Genomic DNA, 27,444 nt, shown 5'->3' on the forward strand with positions numbered 1-27,444 from the left:
GGGGGCGGGGCCTGATGAGTGACGTGAAGAGTTCCAGGGCGGTTAGGGTTGCGGGCTACTCGGTTGTCTTCTCAGCGGTCCAGAGCGCCGTCCCAGGTCTGCGCCTCCCTCTCCCTTCTTTTGCATTCTTTATTCTTCTAGCTGTAAGGCTTCCGTTCAGCCAGCTTCCATTCGGGCGGTTCTGTATTGTAGTTGTAACTTTTAAAAATATTTTATGACCGAAGCCGGTTTGGCTCAGTGGTAGAGCGTCGGTCTGCGGACTGAAAAGTCCCAGGTTCGATTCTGGTCAAGGGCATGCACCTTGGTTGCGGGCACATCCCCAGTGAGGGGTGTTCAAGAGGCAGCTGATAGATGTTTCTCTGTCATCGATGTTTCCGGCTCTCTATCCTTCTCCCTTCCTCTGTAAAAAATCAATAAAATATATATTAATATATTTTATTAATTTTAACAGAGAGAAACGAACCTGGGACCCCTCTGTCCGCCGGCCAACGCTCTATCCACTGAGCCAAACCAGCCAGGGCTTTAGTTGTAATTTTGATGTGGTTCTGGGAGTCGTGTGTACCCGCATTTAACCTACGCCACCGTCTTGGTTCTCCGCAGCATGTGTATTTGAGAAGCCCCAAGAGAGTGGACAGTTATGAATGGGAACGTGCTGTGTCTGAAAATAACAGGCCTGTAACCTCTATGACTTCCTGAACTGCTTCCCGAGAAATCCGAGCCTGACCCCTTTAAAAGCAGGCAAAGCCCTGACTGGTTTGGCTCAGTGGATAGAGCATTGGCCTGCAGACTCAAGGGCCCCAGGTTCGATTCCGGTCAAGGGCATGTACCTTGGTTGCAGGCACATCCCCAGTAAGAGGTGCGCAGGAGGCAGCTCGTCGATGTTTCTCTCTCATCGATGTTTCTAACTCTCCCTCTTGCAGGAGCCCTGGGACTAACTCCATTCCCAGCGCCCCGGACCCGGACCCTGACCCTGGCGCCTGGCCTCTATCCGCCTCTTGGGAGTGACTTAACGACGGAGACCTGACGGTTGGTGGCGGCGGCGGAAACTACAACACCCAGAAGCCTGTTCGGTGCGCGAGGGCCAATGAAGGCTTAGGAGAGGAGCGCTTCCTACGTGCGTACGGTCTGGAGGCGGGACTTCCGGCGTCTTGTGTTTTGTGTGTGTTTGAGCGGGTCCGCGCCTCCGAGGTGCGGGGCCGGGGGAGAAGCCGGCGCTGAGGCGGCGTCCCCGCTGCTTGGAGGCCGTTGGTGACGGCGGCGCCCCGTTCCCGCCCCGTGGCCCCCGCTCCTCCCTCAGGCAGGCGGCGGGCCGCGCGGAGGAGCCCGGCTGAGGTGGTCTCCCCGCCCCGCCGGCTCCTCCCGGCCGGAACCCGGAGCCCGGAGGGGCGCCGCCCGGGTCCCCGCGTCAGGTCCGTGTCCGCCGCTCCTTCAGGGGCGGCCTGAGCGCTGGGCGCCGGGGGCTCTGTGTCCGGCGGAGGCAGGGGCGGGGGGTGTCCCCTCGGGGTCTCTGTGTCCAGGGGGCAGGGGCCGGGGGTGTCCCCTCGGGGGCTCTGTGTCCGGCGGAGGCAGGGGCGGGGGGTGTCCCCTCGGGGTCTCTGTCCAGGGGGCAGGGGCCGGGGGTGTCCCCTCGGGGTCTCTGTGTCCAGGGGGCAGGGGCCGGGGGTGTCCCCTCGGGGTCTCTGTGTCCAGGGGGCAGGGGCGGGGGTGTCCCCTCGGGGTCTCTGTGTCCAGGGGGCAGGGGCGGGGGTGTCCCCTCGGGGTCTCTGTGTCCAGGGGGCAGGGGCGGGGGTGTCCCCTCGGGGTCTCTGTCCAGGGGGCAGGGGCCGGGGGTGTCCCCTCGGGGTCTCTGTGTCCAGGGGGCAGGGGCGGGGGTGTCCCCTCGGGGTCTCTGTGTCCAGGGGGCAGGGGCGGGGGTGTCCCCTCGGGGTCTCTATGTCCAGGGGGCAGGGGCAGGGGTGTCCCTCGGGATCTCTGTGTCCAGGGGGCAGGGGCGGGGGTGTCCCTCGGGGTCTCTGTGTCCAGGGGGCAGTGCCGGGCGGGGTGTCCCCTCGGGGTCTCTGTGTCCAGGGGGCAGGGGCGGGGATGTCCCCTCGGGGTCTCTGTGTCCAGGGGGCAGTGCCGGGCGGGGGTGTCCCCTCGGGGTCTCTGTGTCCAGGAACGAGGGGCTGGAAGCCGGGAGGCTGTGGAGGACCCGGCGGGGAGGGCGCCCCCCTGAGCAGGAAGGGGGGGCGGGGCCGGTCGGTCGGTCTGTGGGTCGGGCCAGGCCAGACGCTGGGGAGAGGCCGGGAAAACAGCCCCCAGGGCTGCCTGTGGCCAAAAGACAACAAAAGAAACCAAAGCAAAGAGGTTGGGAGCCAGAGTGAGGCGGAAAGCCACGTCCCTGGAGTTTTTAAATGTATTTTTATTGATTTCAGAAGCGGGAGAGGGGGAGAGACAAAGGTCAGTGATGAGAGGTCATGGACGGCCACCCCCCACCCCCAATGGAGCCGGGACCCCTCGGTCCGCAGCCAGAGCGCTGTCCGCCCGGCCTGGCCGGGGCTCTGGTTGGAGCGTGTGTGGCCCCCCCACCTCAGAGTGGGCTGTGGGTTCTGATCCGGGTCAGGGCACTCACCTCGGTGTGGGTGTGAGCCCCAGCCAGGGTCTGGACCAGAGGCCACACATCCATGTTTCTCTTTCACGTAGTTTCTCTCAATCAATCAATCAGTAAATCAATAAACGGCCAGGAGGTCCTGGATCAATATTCTCTCATTGGTGTTTCTAACTCTCTATCCCTCTCCCTTCCTCTCTGTAAGAAATCAATAAAACATTTTATACATATACATACATTTTTTTTATTGATTTCAGACATCCATGATGAGAAAGAATCATTGATTGGCTGCCTCCTGCACACACACACACACACACTGGGGATCAAGCTGGCAACTCAGGCATGTGCCCTTGACTGGAGTTGAACCCAGGACCTTTCAGCCTGCAGGCCAACGCTCTATCCACTGAGCCGCACCTGCCAGGGCTAGCGGTCCTTTTACTGCTGCATAGAATCCCGTGGTGTAAAGGTCCCACCGCTGTTGTACCCACTCGTCTGTGATGGTACGTGGGCCGTGTCCGGCTCTCAGCTGCCGTGAATTGGAAGTGGCACTGCCTGCTGAGTGGCCGGGCTCAGACCACCGGGCGGAGGTTGCGTGGCTCCCCTGTAGGGTCCCACCCTGGCGACCCCGTTCTCACGGCCGCCCTCTTCCCACAGGGTCCCATGGCGGCGGCAGAGATGCTCCCCGACACAGCGCAGGTGAGTGGAGGGCGTGGCTGTGTCCACCCATCCCAGCGACCACCCCAGGTTCAGGCACTCCCATAAGTCCCTGCCCTCGGGGAAGGGGGACGTCCTGAAACGGCTCCCATTCTTACCCCCTCGAGTCTGAGCACTCTGCACACTCACCAGCCCCAGGATTATTTCCAGGGCCAGGCTATATGTAGTCCTTCCTTCCTTCCTTCCTTCCTTCCTTCCTTCCTTCCTTCCTTCCTTCCTTCCCTCCCTCCTTCCCTCCCTCCCTCCCTCCCTTCTTTTCCTTTTTTCTAATATATTTTATTGCCAAAACCGGTGTGCTCTCTTTCCTTCTCCTCCTCTCTGTAAAAAATCAATGAAATATATATATTTTTTTAATTAAGAATAAAAAAAAGCTGCCACTGGGCTAAGCCGTCTGCTCTCCAGGGCCGCGTGGTCTTTGAGGACGTGGCCGTCCGTTTCTCCCGGGAGGAGTGGGGGCTCCTGGACGAGGCTCAGCGACGCCTGTACCGGGATGTGATGCTGGAGACCGTGGCCCTTCTGTGCTCCGTGGGTAAGGCTCTCCCACCCCTCCCCTCCCCCCTTCTACCTCCCCCCCTCCGTCCCTCCCTTTCCAGGGGCAGCTGCCCGTCCCCCCGGAGGCCGTGGGCATTGCTGCCTGTCCTGGGTCCTGGCACCGTGTTGTCAGGACCAAGGCCGGGCCATGCACTGTCCCCACTGTCCCCACACGGCCCCATCCCGGCTGCTCTGGGTCCTCCTGAGAAGGCTGAGGAGTCGGGAATCATGGAGGTTGTGAGAGATCCCCGTGGGTCCCCCCCCCGACCCCCTGCCCCGAGCTGAACCCCCTCGGTGGGGGGGGGGGGGGTGTCCTCAGGCCGGATGCTGGGACCTCGGTGCCAGGCCCTGCCCCTCCGCCTGTGTCAGGAAGTTTAAACCCCAGCAGAGTTACTTATTTTAGGGACGGCTACGTTGTTTCTACCATCTGTGCTGTGAAGTTTCTGATAATCATTTTAAATATATTTTATTGGTTTTTTTAGAGGAAGGGAGAGGGAGAGTTAGAAACATCGATGAGAGGGAAACACTGATCAGCTGCCTCCTGCACACCCCCCGCTGGGGATATGCCTGCAACCAAGGTCCATGCCCTTGACCGGAATCGAACCCGGGACCCTTCAGTCCGCAGACCGATGCTCTACCACTGAGCCAAACCGGTTTCGGCCATATGTATATTTTTTATTGATTTCAGAGAGGAAGAGAGAGGGAGGGATAGATAGAAGGGGCCGCCCCCTCCCACCAAAATCCACACCTGCCATTTCTCTGCTCCCAGGTAGTTGGCGTGGACCCCAGGGTGAGGAGGCACCTTTGGAGCAAGGTGATTCCGGGGGAGAATCGCAGGTCAGGACTCCGAAGCCAGACCCGTCCACCCAGATGGCCCGGCCCCGTGAGACGAAAGGCATCCTGCAGCTGGCTGAGCGCGACCGAATGAGCCCCGATCGGGGCCTGCGCCTCTGGGGGACAGCTCCCCCCCCGCAGGACCCGGAGCAGCCGGGAGAACACGCCCCCGGGGCGGGCAGCGCTCCCCTGGCGGGGAAGACCCTCCCGGGCGGCGAGGGCAGGGGGCTCCTCCAGCACTGGGCTCCTGGCGACAGGCGGACCCCACGGCGGGAAACCGCGTGCAGAGAGACCCAGGGGACGGGCCGGGACGGTCTCAGGTGCCCGCAGTGTGGGAAAAGCTTCAGCCGGAAGCAGGTCCTCGCGCAGCACCAGAAGATCCACACGGGCGTCCGGCCGCACGCCTGCAGCAAGTGCGGCATGGCCTTCCTCAGGAAGTTCCACCTCGCGCAGCACCAGCGGGTCCACAGCGGGGAGCGGCCCTTCGCGTGCGGCGCGTGCGGCAAGGCCTTCCCGTACAAGTCCACGCTCCTCGGGCACCAGCGGGCCCACGCCGAGCCGGGCCCCGCCGAGTGCGGCCAGTGTGGGAGACTCTTCAAGTACAAGGCCAACCTCGAGAAGCACCAGCGAGTTCACGGCGGAGAGTGGCCGCATGCGTGCCGGCTGTGCGGGAAGCTCTTCAAGTACCACTACCGGCTGGTCAGGCACGGGCAGGTGCACACCGAGGAGCGGCCCCACGCGTGCGGGCAGTGCGGCAAGCTCTTCCGCTACCGCTCGACCTTCGTGCGGCACCAGCGGGTGCACACCGCAGAGCGGCCCTACGGCTGCCCCGAGTGCGGCAAGCTCTTCCGGTACAACTCGGCGCTGGCCAAGCACCAGCGCGTGCACACGGGGGAGCGGCCCTTCCAGTGCAGCGAGTGTGGGAAGTTCTTCCGCTACACGTCCACGCTCCTGCGGCACCGCCGGGTCCACACGGCGGCGAGGCCCGAGTGCAGCGTGTGCGGGCAGGCCTTCCGGCACCAGGCCACGCTCCTCAAGCACTGGCAGAGTCACACCGGGGCCAGGCCGTACGCGTGCGGCGAGTGCGGGAAAGCCTTCGCCTACCACTGCCGGCTCCTCAGGCACCAGACGGTTCACACCGGAGAGAGGCCCTTCGCGTGCAGCCAGTGCGGGAAGTTGTTCCGGTACAACTCCAGCCTCATGAAACACTGGAGGAACCACACCGGGGAGCGGCCCTTTGCGTGCGGCGAGTGCGGCAAAGCCTTCAGCCACAGACACATACTCGTGGAGCATCAGAAAATCCACACGGGGGAGCGGCCCTACGCGTGCAGCAAGTGTCAGAAGGCCTTCGTCAGGAAGTCCCACCTTGTCCAGCACCAGAAAATCCACACTAAAGACAGGCCCGGGAGAGGCATGGGGGTGAGAAATTCTTCGTCTACCGCTCCCACCTCACTGAACAGAATTCACGCTGGCAAAGAGCTCAGGGGCTCAGAGACTGCGGTAAACCTATTGGATACCACGCTAAACCCATTCCCCTGGAGAAGGGCCTTGTGAGTTCATGCCGGGTCAGGGCCTTCCGAACACAGTGAATGCGGGAGCATCTGTAAGTGTAACCCCCAACCCGTGACACATCACAGATTTCACAGTGGAGAAAGACAGTGCTCAGCCAAAACGCCAACCACATTTTGGCACCCAAGGTTCCTGCCAGAGAGAGTATTGCAAATGGTGAAGGTCTTCAGCCAGATGTCTGCTCCAATTCATTCCTTGGAACTACTGTAATGTAGTTTTTAATTGTGGTAAAATACACGTAACCAAGTTTACCCTCTGGCATTTTAATGGCACGATTTAGTCATGTTAAAAATTCACACACACACACATATCTTACCTAATAATAGACAAACATGTAAAAGTGACTGTACCTTCCCTATGCCCACAGCCAATCAGAAGTGAGTATGCAAATTAACCTGACAAAGATGGTGGGTTAATTTGCGTATATGGGCATGGAGCCTCTGGGAGGGTCAGGATGCCTGCTATTATGGGGTGGTGTTGGCCTGGGGGTTGTGAGGGGTTGTGGAGGAAGCTATAGGAGCGGAGCTCCGGCTGGGAGAGAACTTGCAAGTGCAGACTTGCAAGCTCCCTGGTGGCTGGGAGCGAAGCCAGGGGAAGGAAGGCCTATCCTTCCACTATATATTATGCAACAGGCCTCTAGCATTCACATATTTGTGCAACTAATCTCCAGTATTTTTTTTTTTTTTTTTATCTTGCAAAACTGAAACTCCATACCCACTAAACAGCTCCTCCAACCCTTGCCCTACTGCCTCAGGCAACCACATTCTGCTTTCTGTCTCTCCCAATTTGACTCCTCAGGGTATTTCATATAAGTAGAGTCATACAGCTTTTGTGTTTCTGTGACTGGATGCCTTGGCTGAGTGTAATTTTCCCATGCTGGAGCTTTTGTCAGCATTTCCTTCTAGTTTGAGAAGGAATCAGGGTTGACCTTGGGGACATGGGGAATGGTGCTGCTGGAATCCATAGAGCTTTGCCCGATGTTGCGATATTTCTGCAGGAAGGGAGGTCTAGGTTTTATATGGACTCTTTATTTAACAGCTGTATTGATATCTTGACATAAATGGCATTTTTTTTCAGTGTAAAATATATTTTCATATGTGGGTGCATAATGGGACCATCACCAAAGTCATGGTAATGAATAGATCCATCACCCTATTGTTTTCTTTTTTAAGTATTGATTTTTTTTTTTTTTTTTTTTAGGGAGAAAGAAGCATTGCCTTTGTTGTTCCACTTATTTATGCATTCCTTGGTTGATTTTTGTATGTGCCCTGACTGGGGGATTGAACCCACAACTTTGGCATACGGGATGAGGCACTAGCCAACTGAGCTACACTGCCAGGGCCATTTTTTATTGGTCCTTTTATTGTTTCAGTTCTACCCAACTGGTCATCCCCAGGTACACACTATAGTTTGCATGCATTTCTAGAATTGTATAGAAGAAATCCTACAGTTACTCTTGTATAGCTGTTTTTATTAAGTGCGTATATGGTTTTTAGTATTATCCATGTTGTGTGTGCAAAAGCATGGCATCCAATAAGTAGGGCTCCTTTCATAGAAGAAGGGAGAGGGAGATAGTGACATCAATGATGAGAGAAAGTCATTGATCAGCTGCCTCCTGCACGCCTACTGGGAATGGAGCCCCCAACCCAGGCATGTGCCCTTGACTGGATTGGAAACTGGGACCCTTCCGTCCTCAGGCCAATGCTCTATCCACTGAACCAAACCGGCTAGGGCTCACATGTCTATTTCTGACACTTGTGCTAGACAGCACCCCAGGGAAACGAAGGTATGTCCCCTTTAAGAGCTACTAAGCCCCACTGCATCCTTAAGAGACTGGGAACTCCAATTCCCAGTGCCTCTCGCGTCATAGGTGGGCCTCTACCCCCAAACTGTAGGAACCAGCACGTCAGCCAGAGAAAGAACCAGTGGAGGAACTACATTACCCAGGAGGCCCTGTGGCAACCGATGGACGGCGAGAAGAGCCAATGAGAGTTTAGCATGGAGCCGCTTACGCGCCCACGCGCCTGGAGGCGGGACTTCCGGCGGCGTCCCTCGGGCCGTGAAAGGGATTTCTTCCGGATCTCAGGGCGGCCGGGCTGGGGCCGGTGCCCAGGACCAAGCGAGTGGAGGGCGGCGGGCGATGTCCCCGTTCCCGCCTCGTCAGCCCCGCTCCTCCCTCAGGCCGGAGGGAGGGCTGCGCCGAGGAGCCCGACTGAGGTGGGTGCAGCGCCCCCCGCCGTCTCCTCCCAGCCGGAGCCCCGATGGGGGGCGGGTCCGCGTCCGCCGTCAGGAGGGGGCAGCGCTCCCTCAGGGGCGGCCTGAGCGCTGGGAGCCGGGGTCTCGTCCAGGGGCGAGGGGTGTCGTCTCGGGGTCTCTGTGGCCAGGGGGCAGGGGTGTCGCCTCGGGGTCTCTGAGGCCAGGGGGCAGGGGCGAGGGATGTCCCCTTGGGGGCCGACCTGAGCGGCGGGATGCTTGGAAGGTGGAGATTTCCAGGAAACGTGTATGTGGTCGTTTTGGTGACCACGATGTGTTTGGTCCCGTCACAGATGCGGGCTCACAGCCCCCCAAGCCCTGGGAGAGCCCCCGGTGTGCACGGCGACGGTGTCTTTTGGTTGAGAGAAGCGGGAAAAGCTTCTGAGCGTGGTGAGAACCGACACTGTGATTGGCGGGCTGGGGACTTCCGGTCGGGAGAGGGACTGGCGAGTAAGTAGTGGGTCCTGTCATCAGTCACGTCTGTGCAGCGAACCCTCCGTAAGCCCAAGCGTGTCAAACGCAAGGCTCACACAGGCCGAATAAACAAGGTTTACATGGATGTGGACGCAAGAAAAACAAAAGCTTCCGTTTTCATAGAAACGTAGGTTTATTTCGAGAGACATGCTGAATGCAGAGGGCTGAAATAAGTCGTTAACATAAGATAGTAGAACATTTTTAAAATTATATATTTTATTGATTTTTTTACAGAGAGAAAGGGAGAGAGAGACTTAGAAACATCGATGAGAGAGCAACATCGATCAGCTGCCTCCTGCACACCTCCACTGGGGATGTGCCAGCAATCAAGGTACATGCCCTTGACTGGAATCGAACCCAGGACCCCTCAATAGAATATTTTAATAAGTTTTCGGCAATAGTAGAATATTTTAATAAAAATTAATATTTGTCCTTGAACACGAACTTACCAGACACTGAAGGTCACACAAATAAGGTATTTTTCTTGTTCTCTGAAAGCGAAATATTTCCTGTTGAGCCCACCAAACAAGTCAGTCCAAACTAAGGATGGGGCCATTGGTGGCTAGACTATTTGCTGCTGGTGTTAGTGGAGAGAAACGGTGTGCGGGTGCATATAGTCCATAAGGGAAATGAATGCCACGCTATTACAGTAATCAGTCATTACCAAATGTTGTGGTTAGTTATTAATTTACTAGAGGCCCAGTGCATGAAAATCGTGCAGTAGGCCTGCCTTCCCCAGGCTGCTGGCACCAGCTTCCCTCTGGGACCCAGGACCCCCGTTTCCCTCCCGGCTTCATCTGGAAGGTCGTCCAGGACATCCAGGAAGACATCTGGTCTACTTAGCATATTACACTTTTATTATTACAGCTTATGTATAACAGGATATTGTAAAAATTAAGTTGCAGAACTTTTATTACAAAGTTTCTCACATGCCTGTTATATTGCCTGTGCTGCAAAAGTATTCGTTGTGAGCCGCACGCACCCGCCGGCCAAGAGTTTGACATGCTTGCCCTGCAGAGAGGAGCAGGATGAACTCTGCCCTGTATTTACGGGAAGTGAGGTCCAAAATTTCAAATTAGATTTAAAAAGTCAGTGTCCCGAGTTCCAGCCCCAGTCCCAACCCCAGTCCAGGTGCGTGCAGGAGGCAGCCAATGGACGAGTCTCTTTTCCCCTCTCACACCCCTCACTCTCTCTCTCTAGAAACCAATGTAAATACTATCCTTGGGTAAAGATTTTTAAAATATATATATTTTATTATTATTATTATTATTTTTATTTTTTTTAACAGAGAGGAAGGGAGAGAGATAGTTAAAAACATGGATGAGAGGCCGAAACCGGTTTGGCTCAGTGGATAGAACATCAGTCTGCAGACTGAAGGGTCCCAGATTCCATTCCGGTCAGGGGCATGTACCTTGGTTGCGGGCACATCCCTGGTAGGGGGTGTGCAAGAGGCAGCTAGTCGATTCTCTCTCATCGATGTTTCTAGCTCTCTATCCCTCTCTCTTCCTCTCTGTAAAAAAAATCAATAAAATATATATTAAAAAAAACAAAGAAGAAAGAAACATGGATGAGAGAGAAACATGGCATATTCCCTGCTAGGCTATGGCCTTTCTCCAGTGTGGACTTTCCAGTGTCGGATGAGGGAAGCCCTTTGCCTGAAGGCCTTCCCACACTCACTGCACTTATACGGCCTTTCTCCGGTGTGGATCCTATGGTGCTGAACGAGCACATGCTTGTGGCTAAAGGCTTTCCCACACTCGCTGCACACGTAGGGCTTCTCACCGTTGTGGACCCTCTGGTGTGCAACGAGGTCGGAGCTTTGGGTAAAGAATTTCCCGCACTCAATGCACTCGTAAGGCCGTGCCCCGGTGTGAACACTCCAGTGTTTGATGAGTCTGTATTTGTGACCAAAGTATTTCCCACATTCGCTGCACTCGTACGGCCTTTCTCCAGTGTGGACGCTCTCGTGCTGGACAAGCGTGGATTTGTGGCTGTAGGCTTTCCCACATTCGCTGCATTTGTAAGGCCTTGCTCCAGTGTGAACTCTTTGGTGCACACTCAGGTTTGAGCTGTGATTGAAAACTTTCCCACAGATGCCACACTCGTAGGGCATTTCTCCAGTGTGAATTCGCTGGTGCTGAGCGAGTATGGGTTTGCGGCTGAAGGTTTTCCCACACTCGCCGCACTCGTATGGCCTTTCTCCAGTGTGGACTCTGTGGTGCTGGACGAGCGAGTCTTTGCGGCTGAAGGCTTTCCCACACTCGCTGCATTCGTGATGCCGCTGTCCGCTACGCAAGGCCTCCACACACTCGCCGCCACCGTGGGGAGCGCGGTGCTGGGAACTGCCCGAGCGAGCTGAGAAGTCCTCGCGGGCCTCCCCAGGCACAGAGGGCACCTTCCGGGGCTGGACAGGGCAGCTGTTCACAAGAGAGGCCCGGCCCTCGTCTCCTCTGAAGGGCTTCTCTCCCCGACGCTGTTTCTGGTGCTGAAGGTTCCCACTGAGCCAGAATTGTTTCCCACACGGCTTCTGCCCAGAGTGTGTTTCTTGGTGCTCAGCCAAGTGTGAAATGTCTTTCAAGACCAGGCCACCTGCCTCACGGGAGTAGGCTTGCTGGGTGGCAGGGCCTGACTTGAGAGTCCCGACCTGTGACACTCCTTCTGCAGAAACCCTTTGCTTAAAAGGTATCTCATCCTCCATGCCAGGCCAAGAACCTGAAAGCAGACAAATGCTGGTGAAGTTCAAGTTAACACTTGTCTGGTTGCATATGTGTGTCTCACAGAACTAAGAGCAAGGTCATAGCTCAAGTTGAGCAAGGTCATAGCTCAGGTTGAGTAAAGGGCTGCCATGCAGCAGTTTACATATCAAAGGTCATAGAAGGGGCCCTCGCTGGTTGGCTCTGCAGATAGAACGTCAGCCTATGGACTGAAGAGTCCCAGGTTCGATTCCAGTCAAGGGCACATGCCTGGTTGCAGGCTCAATCCCCAGTAGGGGGCCTGCAGGAGGCAGCCAATGAATGAGTCTCCTAATCAATGAGTCTCTCTCATCACTGATGATTCTATCTTGCTTTCCTCCTTTCCCTTCCTCTCTGAAATCAATAAAAAAAAAATTTTTAACAAAAAAATAAAGTCACAGAAGGGAAGAGGCCTTGACTGGGGGCGGAAACAACTGTGGGGTACAGCCCGGGAAAGCCAGGGTCTCCGATGACTCCATCACAGCAGCTTTCAGGAACGCCGTGGCTGCTGGAGGCAGGTGAGAGCTGTGTACAGGTTTGTTCCCTGAAGAGGTACAACGGAATCACTGGTATTTAAGGACTCTCTGGGGGCTGTGGAGAGCTGACACATTCAGTTCAGGCAAACGTTGGAGAGCACTGCAGAGGGAGCAGTGGAGAAGAGCAGGTGTGATGTGGAGGCAGAGGCCAGGGACAGACAGGTCAAAGGGCAGAGCACAAAATGCAAGTGTTATAAATGGGAAGTAAAGCCGAGACCGGTTTGGCTCAGTGGATATAGAATCAGTCTGCGGACTGAAAGGCCCCAGGTTCGATTCCGGTCAAGGGCATGTACATTGGTTGTGGGCACATCCCCAGTAGGGAGTGTGCAAGAGGCAACTGGTCGATGTTTTTCTCTCATCGATGTTTCTAGCTCTCTATCCCTCTCCCTTCCTCTCTATAAAAAATTAATAAAATATATTTTAAAAAATAAAATAAAATAAAATAAAATAAATGGGAAGTAAAGACAAAAAAGGAATGTGGCGCTAAAACAACTGTGGGCACCGAGAGGGTGGGGACTGCCTGGGGCCCAGCTTGTTATGACACCCCCAACACCCACTCACCAGAACCACACCCACTCTGGTCCTGGCTGGACTCATGTGCACCCAGTCTGACACCCAGGGTACCCATGGCTGTGACACAGGAAGGGCCAGGAATCCCCTGGAAAACAGGAGGGGCAGAGCCCAGTCCAGGACCCCGGGGTGGGTGTGAGGAGCTCACCCAGCGAGGCCAGGAGGGCGAAGTTCTCCAGCATCACGTCGCAGTACAGGCGTCGCTGGGCCTCGTCCAGGAGCCCCCACTCCTCCGGGGAGAAGGACACAAACACGTCCTCCACGTTCACCTGTGCCTGCCAATGGGGAGAGCGGGTCCATGGGCAGCCTCTCCCTCAAGGACACTCCCTCAGGTCCCCCCATTCCTTTTTATTTTAAATATATTTTATTTATTTTTTACAGAGAGGAAAGGAGAGGAATAGAGTTAGAAATATAGATCAGCTGCCTCCTGCATGCCCCCTACTGGGGATGTGCCCGCAATCAAGGTACATGCCCTTGACTGTGGGCTGGCGAAGGACAGGGTGGGCTCTGCCAGCAGGAAAGTGTAGGCTCGATTCCCAGTAGAGGGCGTGTAGGAGGCAGCCAATTGATGATTCTCATCATTGATGTTTTTCTCTCCCTCCCTCTCCCTTCCTCTCTGAAATTAAAAAAATAAATAAATCCTCCTATATATAACAAAAGGCTAATATGCAAATCAACCAAATGGCATAACAAACAGTCGCTATGAAGCACACTGACCACTAGGGGGCAGACAGTGCCACTCGGCCAGAAGCCAGGCTCATGACTGGCGATCACAGCGTCAATGGCGAAGCTAAGCCATTGGCAGCACTAAGGATGTCCGACTGAGGGCTTAGACTAGCTCCTGGTGCCGTCAGTCAGACATCCCCCAAGGGCACAGGTTGGGCTGAGGGCCTCGCCCCAGAGTGCACGGATTTCATGCACCGGGTCTCAAGTAAATAACTAAATGTTAAAAATAATAAGAGGCCTAACTCCCACCCACCTGCTTTTGATACCTGGTATTTAAGGACTTGAGAACTCCCATCCCCTCCCTCCAAGTATTTGCACCTTCTACCCCTTATTCCATGGCTACCAGGAATGGGAACCCTTCCGTTCGACCCCAGGCTAGGACCCAGCACTCTGGGCTGGGCCTTTCTCCACGGTCTGCAGCCTCAAGAACTGTGGGCGTGCACGTGGCCTCTGACACCATAATCCTGGAGGCCAGGGAGGTGGGGAGGGGACCAGGGAGCACGGCATCCACCCCTCACCTGTACAGGGTCCGTCATCACTCCCGAGCTCCGGGGAACCTGTGGGGAGAGGGAGACCGTGAAAGACCAGCAGCCAGGAAGGGGCCTCCAGGGCTCAAGCCTGTCCCCTTGGCTTGCCCCGCCCACCACGGAGACCCAGGGCTGCCGCCCACCTTCTGTGCTCAGGCCTTAGAGCTGCCGAAGGCTGTGACCTGGGACCGGGTCTCCTTTTTGCTGTGCCTCGCTGTCCTAGTCATCCCCCACCCCGCGCAAGTCTGTGCATCCCTGAGCAGCCTGTGGAATTCTTATAAAAGCCCCCAACCACAGGACCGGCGTGACTCAGTGACTGAATTTCAACCTATGAACCAGATGGTCACAGTTCACTTCCAAGTCAGGGCACATGCCCGGGGTGGGGGCTCAATCCCCAGTGTGGGGCTCACAGGAGGCAGCCTTTTCACATCATAAATGATTCTTTCTCCCTCTCTCTTTTTTCTTTTAATAACATTGATTTTTCACAGACAGGAAGGGAGAGGGATAGAGAGTTAGAAACATTGATCAGCTGCCTCCCCCACAGTCCCCACTGGGGATGTGCCTGCAACCAAGGTACATGCCCTTGACCTGAATCGAACCCGGGACCATGGAGTCCGCAGGCCAAGGCTTTATCCACTGAGCTAAACCGGTTTCGACCATATATATATTTTTAAAAAAACATCTCACCCTAACTCTGTCGGCCTGCGGACTGAAGGGTCCCAGGTTCGATTCCGGTCAAGGGCATGTACCTTGGTTGCGGGCACATCCCCAGTGGGGGGTGTGGAGGCAGCTGATGGATGTTTCTAACTCTCTATCCCTCTCTGTAAAAAAATCAATAAAATATATTTTTTTAAAATAATAATAGCCGAGCCGAAGCCGGTTTGGCTCAGTGGTGGAGCTTCGGTCTGTGGACTGTAGGGTCCCGGGTTCGATTCCGGTCAAGGGCATGTACATTGGTTGCGGGCACATCCCCGGTAAGGGGTGTGCAAGAGGCAGAGGGTCGATGTTTCTCTCTCATCAACGTTTCTGGCTCTCTGTCTCTCTCCGTTCCTCTCTGTAAAAAATCAATAAAAATATATTTTAAAATAATAACAATAATAATAATAATAAACACCTCAAACCGTTCTCTCAGAATGACAGCTGCTAGAGCTGACACTGCGGACGTCACTCCTCCTCACACTGGACCCCGCGGACACGGGCCGGTCGCCCTCCCCGGGGCCGTCACGCCAGGTTTCCTCGGACTGCCGGTCAGACGCGGCCCCACGAGCGCCCCCACGGCCCGGACCGGCAGCCCTCATCCTCGGGGCCTGAGGCTTCAGGGACGGAGGCCGGGGAGGAGCCGGGCGCACACCCACCTGCGCGGCCTCCGCCTCCGGAAGCTGAGGGCGGGAGACCAGAGCTCGGACCCGGGCTCTGGCGGCGGCCCGTCTCTGTCCGGGAAGAACCGCCTCCGCGCCTGTCACCTCAGGTCTAACTCGGCGTCCGGCACCCTGAGGAGGCGGGCTCCTCTGAGAGCAAAATGTCCACCCAGGAAGGAAACCGGAAGTCCCGCCCCGACGCTTTCCCCACGCACGGAGACGACCCTTCCCAGGGTCTTCATTGGTCCCGAGCCGCCGAGGCTTCTGGGAAACGTAGTTCCTACGGGCTCCAACCGTGGAGACTCGCCTCGCGCGCCGCCTCCCGGGCGAAGGCAGACTCACAGAGCCGCCGGCGCCTCGAAAGAGAGGACGAGGCCCGATGACGGGACGGGGCGGGCGAGACGAGGCTCAGGCCGCAGCCCCGGGGGGACCCCCATTCTGGGATCCGGGCGACCAGGTCCTCCCTCCACTCCCCGGCCCGGTCCGCGCGCAGAGTCCATGGCGGCTGCCGCGCTGAGGCGCCGGGCTGAGGTGAGCGCGTCCCGGGCCTCCCCGCGTCCCCCGTGAGCGCCCCCGGCTGAGGGGAGCCGGTGCCGGGGACAAGGGGTTCCGGTGGGGACTGGGCGCCCGGGTGACCGGCCATAGCAGCGGGGTCCTGGCCCATCTGCCGTCGGAAGTGCGTGGGCACCGGGGCCTCGCGGGCTCCGCCAACCGCCCAACCGCCCCCGGTCCCACCGGCCCCGGACCGCCCAACCGCCCCCGGTCCCACCGGCCCCGCCGACCGCCCTTCCGTCTGTCGCAGTCCCCGTCCCCCTGGCCCCGCCAACAGCCCCCTGGGCCCGGGAAGGCGCAGGCGGGGCCCTCGCTGTCCCACCGCCGCCAAAGGGCCAGAGCGCCCCTTCCCGGTCCGCCTGGGCCGGGTCCCTCCTCGGGGTAAGGAGTTTCCTCCTGCATCAGCCCGGCTGGGGCCCCCCAACCCCGCCAGGAGCTGAGGGCACGAGGCGGGAGGGGAGGGAGCAGGGCTCTCAGAGGCTTCCCCAAGGCGGGGCGTGCAGGTTCCCCCGCGTTTTCTGCCATTTTTTTCCTCAGATGCTTCTAATGCCGCCACCACGGCTTTAAATATATTTTACTGATTTTTTACAGAGAAGAAGGGAGAGGGATAGAGAGTTAGAAACATCGATGAGAGAGAAACATCCCCTACTGGGGATGTGCCTGCAACCAAGGTCCATGCCCTTGACCGGAATCGAACCTGGGACCCTTCAGTCCGCAGGCCGACGCTCTATCCACTGAGCCACACGGGTTTCGGTGCCAGCTCGGCTTTAATGATTGACATTAAACATCACCCCAATAGAAGCTGTGCGCGCACCCCGCCCAGAGGGCAGCGCCCCAGCGTGGGCAGGCCAGCCCCTGACCCAGGTTCTCTTTTTGGTCCCCAGGAACATTCCCCTCATGCCACTAACTTGTCTGCTCCCCAACTCCCAACAATGGCATTTCTAGGGGTTCTCTCTGTCTCTCACCCCTCCTCCCTCCTGCTTGGCTGAACCCTGTTCCTGGGCAGTCATCCCATCCGTCCCCCTGCAGTGGGGTGTGATGTCCTGATCAGAGGCCCCCAAAAACCTCTCCCCTTCCTCCAGGTGAGGTCACACCGAGGAGGAGGCAGTGGATGGACCTGAAAGAGGGCTCTCGCCAGACACCGAGCCTCAGACACCTTGACCGTGGACGGCCAGCCCCCGGAACTTGGAGGTAAACTTCCATTGTTCCTCTGCTACCCAGTCTAGAACTTGTTCTCTTTCCATTTCCTTTTTTTTTTCGGGTTCTCTCTCAGAGCTGCCCAGAGGGACCCGGATAGGTACATATAGTCTGAGCCTTCACCCAGAGGGAGCAGCTCATCCCCGAGATAGATGTTTGGTTGCTGTTTGAGGAGGATGTCAGCGGTTCAAATAACTACTCTGGCCCTGGTTGGTGTGGCTCAATGGATAGAGCATCGGCCTGAGGACTGAAGGGTCCTGGGTTCGATTCAGGTCAAGGGCACATGCCCGGGATGCAGGCTCAATCCTCAGTGGGGGTTGTGCAGGAGGCAGCCGATCCATGATTCTCTCTCATCATGGATGTTTCTGTCTCTCACTCCCTCTCCCTTTCTCTCTGAAATAAATAATGTGTGTGTGTGTGTGTGTGTGTGTGTGCATATATATATATATATATATATATATATATATATATATATAGAATAATATAGTGGAAACAGCAATTTCAAGGCAGAAGAAATATCTGATTTTTCCTGAGTTGGGAATATAATCCACAAGAAAATATGTGCTATTATCATCATCATTATGATTAACATTATGATATGGCTAGGGGGGAACATACATGGGTTCAACCAGTTTAGATCAGTTTGGCCGTTTCTCAAGTATGAAAACATCCACATACTCTGAAGTACTGGTACAAGAGAAAACACATTCCCATGGGGCGGAGGGGATGTCCAGCCTGCAGCTGCACAAGGCCTGAGAAATCACGTGATCTGGCCCTGCCAAGGCGTGAGGGGGAATTCATTAAATGTTTGGCCAAACAGCTGAATGATGTTGTAAGTATCCGACCAAGGCTCCACCCATGATACAGAGCATTGTATTATATGCCAGCACATGCTCTCTCCCCCCAGAGCACACTCACTTGAATCTTTCTTTCTTTGTATAATAAATGTTTTATTGATTTCAGGGAGAGAGAGAGACCCTGCACTGGGAACCACGCCCGCAACCCGGGCATGTGCCCTGACGGAAAATCAAACCGTGACCTCCTGTTTCATTGGTCGACACTCATCAACTGAGCCACGCCGGCCGGGCTGGAATCTTCTTTGCGAGTACTTTCCTCCCTCTCTGTGTCCAGCTGTATTTCTAACAGCACTAAACTGGAAACTACCCCCTGCCTGTGAACAGGAGAACACAGAGTGGATCTCCATAGAGAAGACTAAGCAAAGTAAAGGATGACTATTCACATAAGCAACATGGGTGAATCTCAGAACGATAATGTGGTGTAAAATATCCAAAGAAAGAGGGAACACTTGGAGTTCGTGACTCCTGTAGGCTGGAAGGAGAAGGAGCAGTTATAAAAGGGTACAAGGTAAGACGTGAACATGTTAACTGCTCATGATTGTTTTCTGGGCTTACATATCTGACAAAAGTTTTCCAAGGGCACACATTAGATACCTATAGATATCTTTGGTAAAGGCGCTAAAAAATAGTTCAACATAAAAAAAATAAATAAAAAAAATCTGGATCTCCCACAGGCTTTGGAAAGCAGAAGTCTGAAGCACCCAATGCTGACTCCACTCCATTCCCCTTATTCCTGGAGAGGGCAGCCCTGACTCTGTCTCGGAAACATTGGGAGCCACGGATCTGATGTCAGAGCCACAGCTGAGACAGCAGACGCCATTTTATGTCCTGCCTCTAAGCAACGGACTTGAGCTGAAGCCCAGAATGACAGCGGGAACTCACAAAACCTTTATTTTTTTAAATATGTATTTTGTTGATTTTTTTACACTGAGGAAGGGAGAGGGGTAGAGTTAGAAACATCAATCAGCTGCCTCCTGCACAACCCTCACTGGGGATGTGCCTGCAACCAAGGTGCATGCCCTTGACCGGCATCGAACCTGGGACCTTTCAGTTAGGGCTATTTTTAAATATATATATTTATTGATTTCAGAGAGGAAGGGAGAGGAAGAGAGAGAGAGATAGAAATATCAATGATGAGAATCATTGATAGGTTGCCTCCTGAACGCCCCTTGCTGGGATTCGAACCTGGGCATGAGCCCTAGACTGGAATCGAACTGGGGACCTCTCAGTCTGCAGGCTGATGCTCTGTCCACTGAGCCAAACCAGGTAGGGCATTTTTAAAAATTTATTTATTGTTGATCCTCAACCGAGAATATTCTTCCACTGATCTTTTTAGATGGAATGGAAGAGAGGGGGAAAGAGAAACACCAATGTGAGAAAGACACATCGGTTGTTTGCCTCATGCATGTGCCCTGACAAAGCCCAGGGAGGAGCTTTCAACCAAGTACATTGAAAGGAATCGAACCTGAGACCGGCTGGTCCACAGGCCACACTCTATCCACTGAGCCACACCAGCCAGGGCTCACAAAACCTTTAGATTATTTGCTCTGACAGTGACTTCAGCTGGGGGATACACCCTCTGGGGCTGCTCACAACCACTGAGAGGTTTCTGGACGCACGTTCAGAGGAGGCACCTCTGTCAGGTTTGCAGCGGGTCCTCTCTGCCTGTCTGTTACACCCAGTGATGGCTGAAACCTGGCTCCCCTGGTCTGAGGTGTGGGACCTGTCTACGTGCAGAATTCTGACCATCAGGACACGAGGCTCCTTTTTCCCCCCCTATTTTTTAATTTCTAATTTTTTCTTACACGTGGCTCCTTTGTAGAACTGTTGGGTGCAAACGTGAGTGAACGACCACTGGAGTCCAGACCAAATTAAAATTTAGGGAGCCTTTATTAGCCTGCCAGCCGAACAGCAACTACTCTGCCTTTCTCCACGCAGGGAGTCAGCAGCCCTGACCCTTTGTGCAGGACTGCTTTTAAACCCATTTACCACATCCTGTTTTTGCAGAGCAAGCAACCCAAGACAAAACCGTTTTTCCCAGTCAATGTCAGGGTCATGCCATTGACAACCATGTCATTCACAGGGTCATCCTGTTCTTCAGAAAGCTGACAGTGTTGTGTGTTCTATCTTGCAAGGCTATTTTGTGAGTCAGCTGGGACCTACACGCATGCTCAAAAATTTCTACTCTCTAACAGAACCTGGTGAAGTTTCCCTTCGACAGCACTGAGCATTATGGGGGACCCTCTGGGAGCCCCCAAAGACACTGGAGCTGCCCAAACGAGCGAGCCCTCCTCAGGGCGACCTGTGGTCTCAAAGTACATGGAGGCCGCAAATCAGGAGCGGGAAGCACTGCCCTGGTCCCAGGAGGCCTTGGGCAACCCCGGCCCACATCGGGAACAGTCCCACATCCTGTCATGACCGGATGTGGTGCCATGCCGCCGGGGCGCTGGGAATGCCAGGGGCACTTTGTAAAGTATGTGACCCTCTCAACAAGCGACACATCTGAATGCAGACAAAATAGCATTCGACGGACTTGGTCTTCCACCTCCGCCTCCTGGCCGACCCCTGTGAATCGCAGCAGGGGGCAGCAGGAACTGGAACCTGTTGTGGGTCTCAGGCCCCCACAGCCCCACCTCCCTGTGGTCCTGCCGCCTGGTGACGGAGCCTCAGAGCGGCTGAGCTTCCTCTGCAGCGGGCGTGTGTGCCTGACTGTCTGTTTTGTCCCGTTAGATTATCCTCTGGCTGTAAGGGGAGTGGCTGTAAGAGTTCTAGGTTTGCTGCGGCCGCATCATCAAAATCAGTCTCTCTGCCCTTCGTGGCACCTCCTGCTGTCCTTCCACTGAAACGCAGGTCCTCTACACTCCCACTCCGCACATCGGCTCCATGGAGAAGCCGTCACTGCGGTGGATCTGGCTGTCGAGACTGAGAAACAAGCAGGCCCCTGGGAAAAGACACAGCAAATGGCAAGAATCCACAACTCGGCTACCGCTAGGAGTTCTTGGAAAGACTTATCAGCCCTTCCCTTCAGACAAACCAAGCCCGATTCTGTTTTCCTCCCGCCCCGCAGTGCACAGCACCCGTACGATTAGAGTTGGACTCGACCATGAACCTTTCCTTCGGCACAGAACAGAGCAACGGGGCGGCCACCTGCAGGTGGGACTTGGAGGCTGGAAAAATCCACTGTCATGGGAGACCGACCATTTCCAGGAAGGAGGCGGCCGTTCCTGCTGGCGAACCTGGGTCAGCTCCCTCGTAATCAGGGGGCTCAGGGTCAGGGCACAGATGGCTAGATCTCTAGGGAATGGCGCCAGCACAGGCACCCACCTCGCCTCAGGGACATGGCGTCACACATTAAATCCTATGCCAGGCTGTGGAGGCAAGACAGCCTCTTCCAGGGAGTCGGGCAAGGATGGAGCTGGCAAGGGACCAGGGGCCTTTAGCTCCTGCAAGCCCACACCCGCCTGGAACTCGGGGGAAGCTCAACCCTCTGGCTGTTTGGAGCGATGAGGGTCAACCTCAGGCACATGGCTTCTCAGATGCCGTCACGTGTCATGACAGCGAGCAAGGAGCCGCACATTCCCTCCCAGTCTAAGGCTTTTCTCAAGTGTGGGCCTACTACTCCTGGTATAAACCACAGGTGTTGGCACGAGGGACTGTCCCGCTCATGAGGCCTCTCCGTGGGGTGGGATTTTGGGTGGAGAATGTGGCTGGAGCGTTGGCTAAAGGATTTGTCCCATTGGCTGCATTCATAGGGCCTTTCTCCAGTGTGTACTCTCTGGAGTTGAATGAGAGCAGACTTACCTAAAGGATTTCCCACATGGGCCACACTCCTTGCCTAAAGGATTTCCCACATGGGCCACACTCATTGCCTAAAGGATTTCCCACATCTGGGCCGTGTGAACACCACAGAGCTGAGGCTGGCTCTCCCCAGCGGGCTTCCCCGCCCCCCACGCTCATGGGGCCTTTCTCCAGTTGGAACTCTGACGTTTATTGAAGTTGCTCTTCCGCTAAAGTACTTCCTACACTGGCCACCCTCGGAGGCCGTGCCTCCCGTGACTCCTCTGCAGTTCACGAGGCTGCAGCTTTGGGGCAGCTTCCCGCGTCAGCGCACGCTCAGCCTTACTGCAGTGTGGCCCCTGCTGTGCCCATCAGGTCTGCATTTGGGCCCAGAGTTTCTCCCACGTGCACGGCACTCGTGAGGCCTCTCTCCAGCGTGACCTCAGAGGTGAACAGGCGAGGACTCAGAGCAGGAGCCTCCCTGTGGGCTGGACTGTGGGTGCTATGACTTTGGGGACAGGAGGAAAGGCTACAGTTCCCGCGAGGATTGTCTCGCTTTGTCTGGGCTAACTCACGTTCCTGAGACGACAGGGATGCAGTGTGCTGGGGTGTCCAGATGGAATTGAAACTCCAGCGGTGATTACATTTTTGAAGTTTGGCCACTGGTACCTAGTAGGGGGCGTGTAGGAGGCAGCCGATCAATGATTTTCATCATTCATGTTTCTATCTCTTCCTCTCCCTTCCTCTCTCAAATCAAAAAAATTAAAATATGTGTTTAAAAAAATACTCCAAGGGTAACAACAAAAATCCTAAATCCAAAGTGTGAGTAACAGTAATCTGGGCTCATGGTCTGCTTGTCTCAATCACTCCTCTGCTCCCCATTCCTCATGTCCCCACTTCCCACGGGAGCCCTGCCCTCTGGACAGATCACCCCTCTCCCGGAACCCCAGCCCCTTCTCCCGCAGCTACATGTGTGAGGCCCACCATGCCACCGGGTCCTCGAGCCTCACTGCCCCTGCCTACTGCTTCACCATGAGGACCGCGATCTGCCTCCTGACGCTCAGCCACACCCGGAGCAGATGCTGGCACCACCTTCCGGGCGTGTCTATGCTGAATTCCTCTGGTTCTAGACCTGTGTGACCACCAACTAACTGTTTTCCGCAAACTCTGCTTTGAAACATCTCACTCGCTTGAGCTAGCCAGAAACAGAACTGACAGCTCCATGGAAATTAAGCTATTTCTGGTTCAGGGAGTTTCCATCTTTCCAGCTGCTAACCCCTCTAACTCCTATCGTTCTCTCTCTCCCCTAAAATCTTAAATTCTGGGTGGCCCTAATTTATAATAATTCTTTATATATATATATATATATATCTTATTGATTTTTCACAGAGAGGGAGAGGGATAGAGAGAAACATCGATGAGAGAGACACATCGACCAGCCGCCTCCTGCACAACCCCCACTGGGGATGTGCCAGCAACCAAAAGGAATGGAACCTGGGACCCTTGAGTCCGCAGACCGATGCTCTATCCACTGAGCCAAATCAGTTTTGGCAATTTATAATTATTGTTGAGAGTATTACATGTCATCTTCCCCCCTTCCCTACTGGCCCCCTCCAGCCCCCCTGGCCCTCCCTCACCGCCCCATGGTCTGTGTCCATGGGTGATGCACATGTGCATACGGGTCCTTGGTTGATTACCTCCCCCCTCCCTCACCCTCCGAGATCTCCCACTCTGTCCCACGCTCCATGTCTCTGGATCTGCTGACCTTCTTTTAAACCCGGATCCAGAATGCAGTGAGTCCTCCCACCACTACCGCCACTGCCTCCCCCCTGCAGGCTCTTCTCACCGCAGCCACCGGGAGCCTGGCCTCATCCACACCTCCGGGTCTCCATCCTCTCCGGGTCCTCCATCACCTCCCTCCAGAGGCCAAGCCAGGCCCGGCCCCTGCCCTCTGGTACCGGCAGGTCCCCGTTCGGGTGCGGAGCCGTTTTCATCCGCACCGGACGGGCCGCCGGCCACAGGGACCCTGGCGGACCCTGGCGTGGCCGGGGTGCTGGGTGCGGGCGCCGGCTGCTGTCCGCCTGCCCCGCGGGGCCGGGACCCGGCCTCCGCCCCGCTCCTGTCTGTCGAAAAGCGGCACGGGATCGCCTTTTTTTTTTTTTTTTTTAATATTTTATTCCGGAGGGAGGACGGGAGAGGGAGAAGCATCGTGATGGGATGGAGGCCGCACCCCAGCACGTGCCTGACCTCCAGGGTCAAAGGTCGGTGCCCCACCCCGAGCCAAGCGGAGGGGCTCCCGCCCCCTTCTGCCCACCGGCCTCCGGGCTGCAGCCCGAGGGCCCACCCTGAGGGCGGGACCCGCCCCGGCGCCAGTGCCGCGGGCTCGGGGGCCCCACGACTGGACACGGACCGGCTCCTCAACCTCAACCTGTCCCCCTGCCGCACCCCGTCCCACCGGTGTCCCCCCATCTCCCCTCCTGTCCCCCAGCGCCTCCGGGACCTGAGGCGGGGAGGCGCGGGGAACGAGGGGACGGGGTGGGGTAGGAGCGGGGGGCGGGGAGGGCGGAAGGCCCCCGAGAGACCGGACCACGCACAGGAGCCGGCCCAGGCCCCTCCAGCCGCACCCGCGCGCCTGGAGGACTCCGATCGCGCCGAGGCCGGCCGTCAGGCAGTGACCGCAGCGCCCCCAGGAGGTCGGCCGCGATCCGGGGTCCGCAACCAGCAAACGCCCTGTTGCTAGGAGCTTGAGGAAGGCACGCCTAGGATGCCGGCCGCGCGGCATTGTGGGTAACGTAGTTCCCTCAGAGCCGTTTGCGCCTCACCTCCGTGCGTTCCTCAGAGGCACGCCTACGGGGGCTCTGGACGGGGGATTCTGGGTAACGTAGTTCCTACACTAACCGTTCGCGCCTTACTTCTGTGCACCCATTGGCTGCATGCCTACAGCGTTTGGCGCGCGGCATTGTGGGTAATGTAGTTCCCGCAGTGCCGTTTGCGCCTCACCTCCGTGCGTTCCTCAGAGGGACGCCTACCGCGATCCGCACGAGGGATTGTGGGTAACATAGTTCCTACACTGACCGTTTATGCCTTCCGTGCGCCATGGGCCGCATGTCTTAACAGCGTTTGACGCGCGGCATGGTGGGGAACGTAGTTCCCGCAGCGTCGTGGGCACGCCTGCGTCACTCGGCGCGGGGCATCACGGGCAGCGTGGTTCCCACACCTCCGGGAGCCGCCGCCGAGGGAGCTGCGCGCACGTGGGTGCGGAGTCCGCGAGGTCGCCCGCGAGGTCGCGTCGGGCCGGGCGGTGGCCGCCCCCCAGGGCCTCGCCGAGAGCCCCCGGGGCGCGGCGGGAGCCGGGCGAGCGTCGTCGTTTGAAAAGGTGCGGCTTTGACTTCTCAGGCGACGCGGGGGCGGGGGACTGGAGGGGAGGACGCGGCCGGCCGGCCCCCACGCGGGAGGAGGAGCCGGAGGGGGAGGGGAGAGACGATGACGACGAGCCCGGAGCCTCCTGGGGCCTGCGGGCCGCACCGGGAGGCCCTCCTCTCCCGGGAGGGACCAGCTCGCGGGCGCCCCTGAGGCTGCGCCGGAAACTCGGGGACTCGCCTTTTCTGGTGGAAAGGGGGCACGCACGCTTTGGGTCCTGAGGTCCAGACTAAATCCCGATGGGTATGCCCTTAAAAGCCATTGGGAGCCGATACCGGTGTGGCTCAGTGGATGGAGCGCCGGCCTGCGGACTGAAGGGTCCCAGGTTCGATTCCGGTCAAGGGCATGTACCTTGGCGGTTTCTTTCTTTTTTTTCTTTCTTTAAATATATATTTTATTGTTTATTTACAGAGAGGAAGAGAGACAGAGAGTTAGAAACATCAATGAGCGAGAGACGCCGACCAGCTGCCTCTTGCACACCCCCTACTGGGGATGTGCCCACAACCAAGGTACATGCCCTTGACCGGAATCGAACCCGGGAGCTTTACAGTCCGCAGGCTGACGCTCCATCCACTGAGCCAAACCGGTTTCGGCTTGGTTGTTTCTTATATGTACCCTGACTGGGATGGAACCCACAGCCCTGGTGCGTTGGCAGGATGCTTTAAACTGCCAGGAAGGGCTGCCACGATACCTTAAATCTCTGAAGGTCAGTGACTGGATCACTGATGCCCCCGGTTGAGAAAACTACATTACCCAGAGGGGAATGCGCCCATTTTTGGCGGGATGAGGGTGGGACTTCAGGTGTCCTCAGATGCTTCATATTTGCCTTTCAGGGTGGTACCAAGTCAGAGGCTCCAAAGCAAACCGGTCGTGATGGGGACGTGCCGGAGGGCTGGCCCCGCTGTGCTTAGGCGGGCCCCGGGCTTGCTGAGCCGCCATTCTTGGGGTTCAGACCTCCCAGCCTCACAGACTCCGCTCCGCCCACAGAGTCCACCGGCTGTGGCCACGCCGGGGCACCAGACTGAGGTGAGCTCGTCCGCAGGGCTTCCCCGCCTCCCCCACCCGACCCTGCAGCCCGGACCCCACTTCAGGGCCAGGAGGCGCTCCTGGGTGACGGGGTGGGAGAGGGTGAGGGGCCCCCTGGTGAGCATGTGCAGGGGCTGCTAAGCGGGGAGATTCAGGAAACCTGGGCCCTGTGTTGTGTCTGAAGGCAATGAAGTGAGGCAGAGGCTGTGCGTGCAGGGTTTTGCTTTCATTCTCAGGGCGCTGGGCCGTGGATGGTTGTGAACAGAAGAGGGACATTGTGTGAGGCAGGAGTCTCAAGTTTTCCCAAAACTTCCCAGAGGAAGAGCAGACGAGAAGGGAGAGGACAGCAGTGATGGACAGTCAGGATGGTAGATCATTGTTTCCCAAAGTGTGGTACGCGTGCCCCCAGGGGTACGGGAAGAGTTTGGTGGGGGTACCTGTTGCACCGGAGTTTGGTGGGGGTATGCACTGCAACGTGCTTAGCTGCGCCTAATTCTACGTTCTCATGAGTACGAGGGGTACTCAGCGTTACGAAAATTATAGAAGGGGTACACATATGTCAAAAGTTTGGGAAACACTGCGAGGTAATTGGCAGGTGTGCACTGGACTGAGCCCCTAGGGGCGTGCCCCGGCCCCGGGGCTGGGCCAGGCCCCGAGCAGCCTGAGCCCCGGGTCCTGGCGAGGGAGCCGGGCCCTCAGCGCCTTCCGCTCCCACAGGCCCTGCGGTCAGAGCCGCTCAGGGGCCGGGCTGTGGGCTGAGGTCAGGGCCTCCCACTGCGGGGGCCTCTGAGGCTGTGGGGCCTGGGCTGTCCAGCCGCTCCTCCTGCCCCGGGACCTGCAGACCCTCAGCCCAGGGTCCTGAGGCCACGGCTGGGGCTGTAGGAAGTGGACCCTGGTTTGGGCACCGGGTGGGTGAGATGTGGGAGGGCCTCCCAGGCACAGGGACCGGGATGTGCAAAGGCTCAGAGGGGAGACTGAGCTGGTTCAGAGACTCTTTCTTCCCACGGGGACTGGGAACACTGGGAGGGGAGTCAGGTCTAGAGCAGCTTTGTGACCAGTTGGTTCTGCCGGTGATGGGAGCAATGGGAGCCTGGAGCAGTGCAGGCAGGTGATCTGACCCAGGTCACATGAGACTCCATGTGGCTGCAGCTTAGACAGAATGGAGGGGGAGAGGCAGGTGGTAGAAGGAACAGGGAGGAGGCTG

General features: G+C 56.8%; 2 protein-coding genes and 1 long non-coding RNA gene across 6 annotated transcripts; 2 read left to right on the forward strand and 1 right to left on the reverse strand.

The window, feature by feature from the left end:
• Positions 1-7,794, forward strand: LOC118712369 (zinc finger protein 548). Of its 3 annotated transcripts, XM_045577352.1 has the most exons (5): positions 1-96; positions 921-1,123; positions 3,242-3,283; positions 3,704-3,830; positions 4,602-7,794. In XM_045577352.1, exons 3-5 carry the CDS (start codon positions 3,248-3,250, stop codon positions 6,218-6,220), a joined length of 1,782 nt encoding a protein of 593 aa, XP_045433308.1. In that variant the 5' UTR covers positions 1-96; positions 921-1,123; positions 3,242-3,247; the 3' UTR covers positions 6,221-7,794. The 3 variants fall into 3 exon arrangements, with proteins under 3 accessions (XP_045433308.1, XP_045433309.1, XP_036281915.1); XM_045577353.1 differs by lacking the exons at positions 1-96; positions 921-1,123 and adding an exon at positions 1,148-1,409; XM_036426022.2 differs by lacking the exons at positions 1-96; positions 921-1,123 and adding an exon at positions 1,148-1,332.
• Positions 7,795-7,868: 74 nt separating this feature from the next.
• Positions 7,869-18,174, forward strand: LOC123651833. Its single transcript, XR_006740790.1, has 3 exons — positions 7,869-8,452; positions 17,046-17,154; positions 18,124-18,174. It is a non-coding gene; the product is annotated as an uncharacterized LOC123651833 (long non-coding RNA).
• LOC118712397 (zinc finger protein 772) lies at positions 10,451-15,379 on the reverse strand. Of its 2 annotated transcripts, XM_045577363.1 has the most exons (4): positions 15,168-15,379; positions 14,045-14,083; positions 12,949-13,075; positions 10,451-11,674 (listed from the first exon to the last, which is right to left on the reverse strand). In XM_045577363.1, exons 2-4 carry the CDS (start codon positions 14,060-14,062, stop codon positions 10,563-10,565), a joined length of 1,257 nt encoding a protein of 418 aa, XP_045433319.1. In that variant the 5' UTR covers positions 14,063-14,083; positions 15,168-15,379; the 3' UTR covers positions 10,451-10,562. The 2 variants fall into 2 exon arrangements, with proteins under 2 accessions (XP_045433319.1, XP_045433320.1); XM_045577364.1 differs by lacking the exons at positions 12,949-13,075; positions 14,045-14,083; positions 15,168-15,379 and adding an exon at positions 12,792-12,873.
• Positions 18,175-27,444: the final 9,270 nt, after the last annotated feature.

The sequence above is a fragment of the Pipistrellus kuhlii genome, unplaced genomic scaffold (assembly GCF_014108245.1).
Source record: "Pipistrellus kuhlii isolate mPipKuh1 unplaced genomic scaffold, mPipKuh1.p scaffold_m20_p_89, whole genome shotgun sequence".
Classification (NCBI taxonomy): Eukaryota; Metazoa; Chordata; class Mammalia; order Chiroptera; family Vespertilionidae; genus Pipistrellus; species Pipistrellus kuhlii.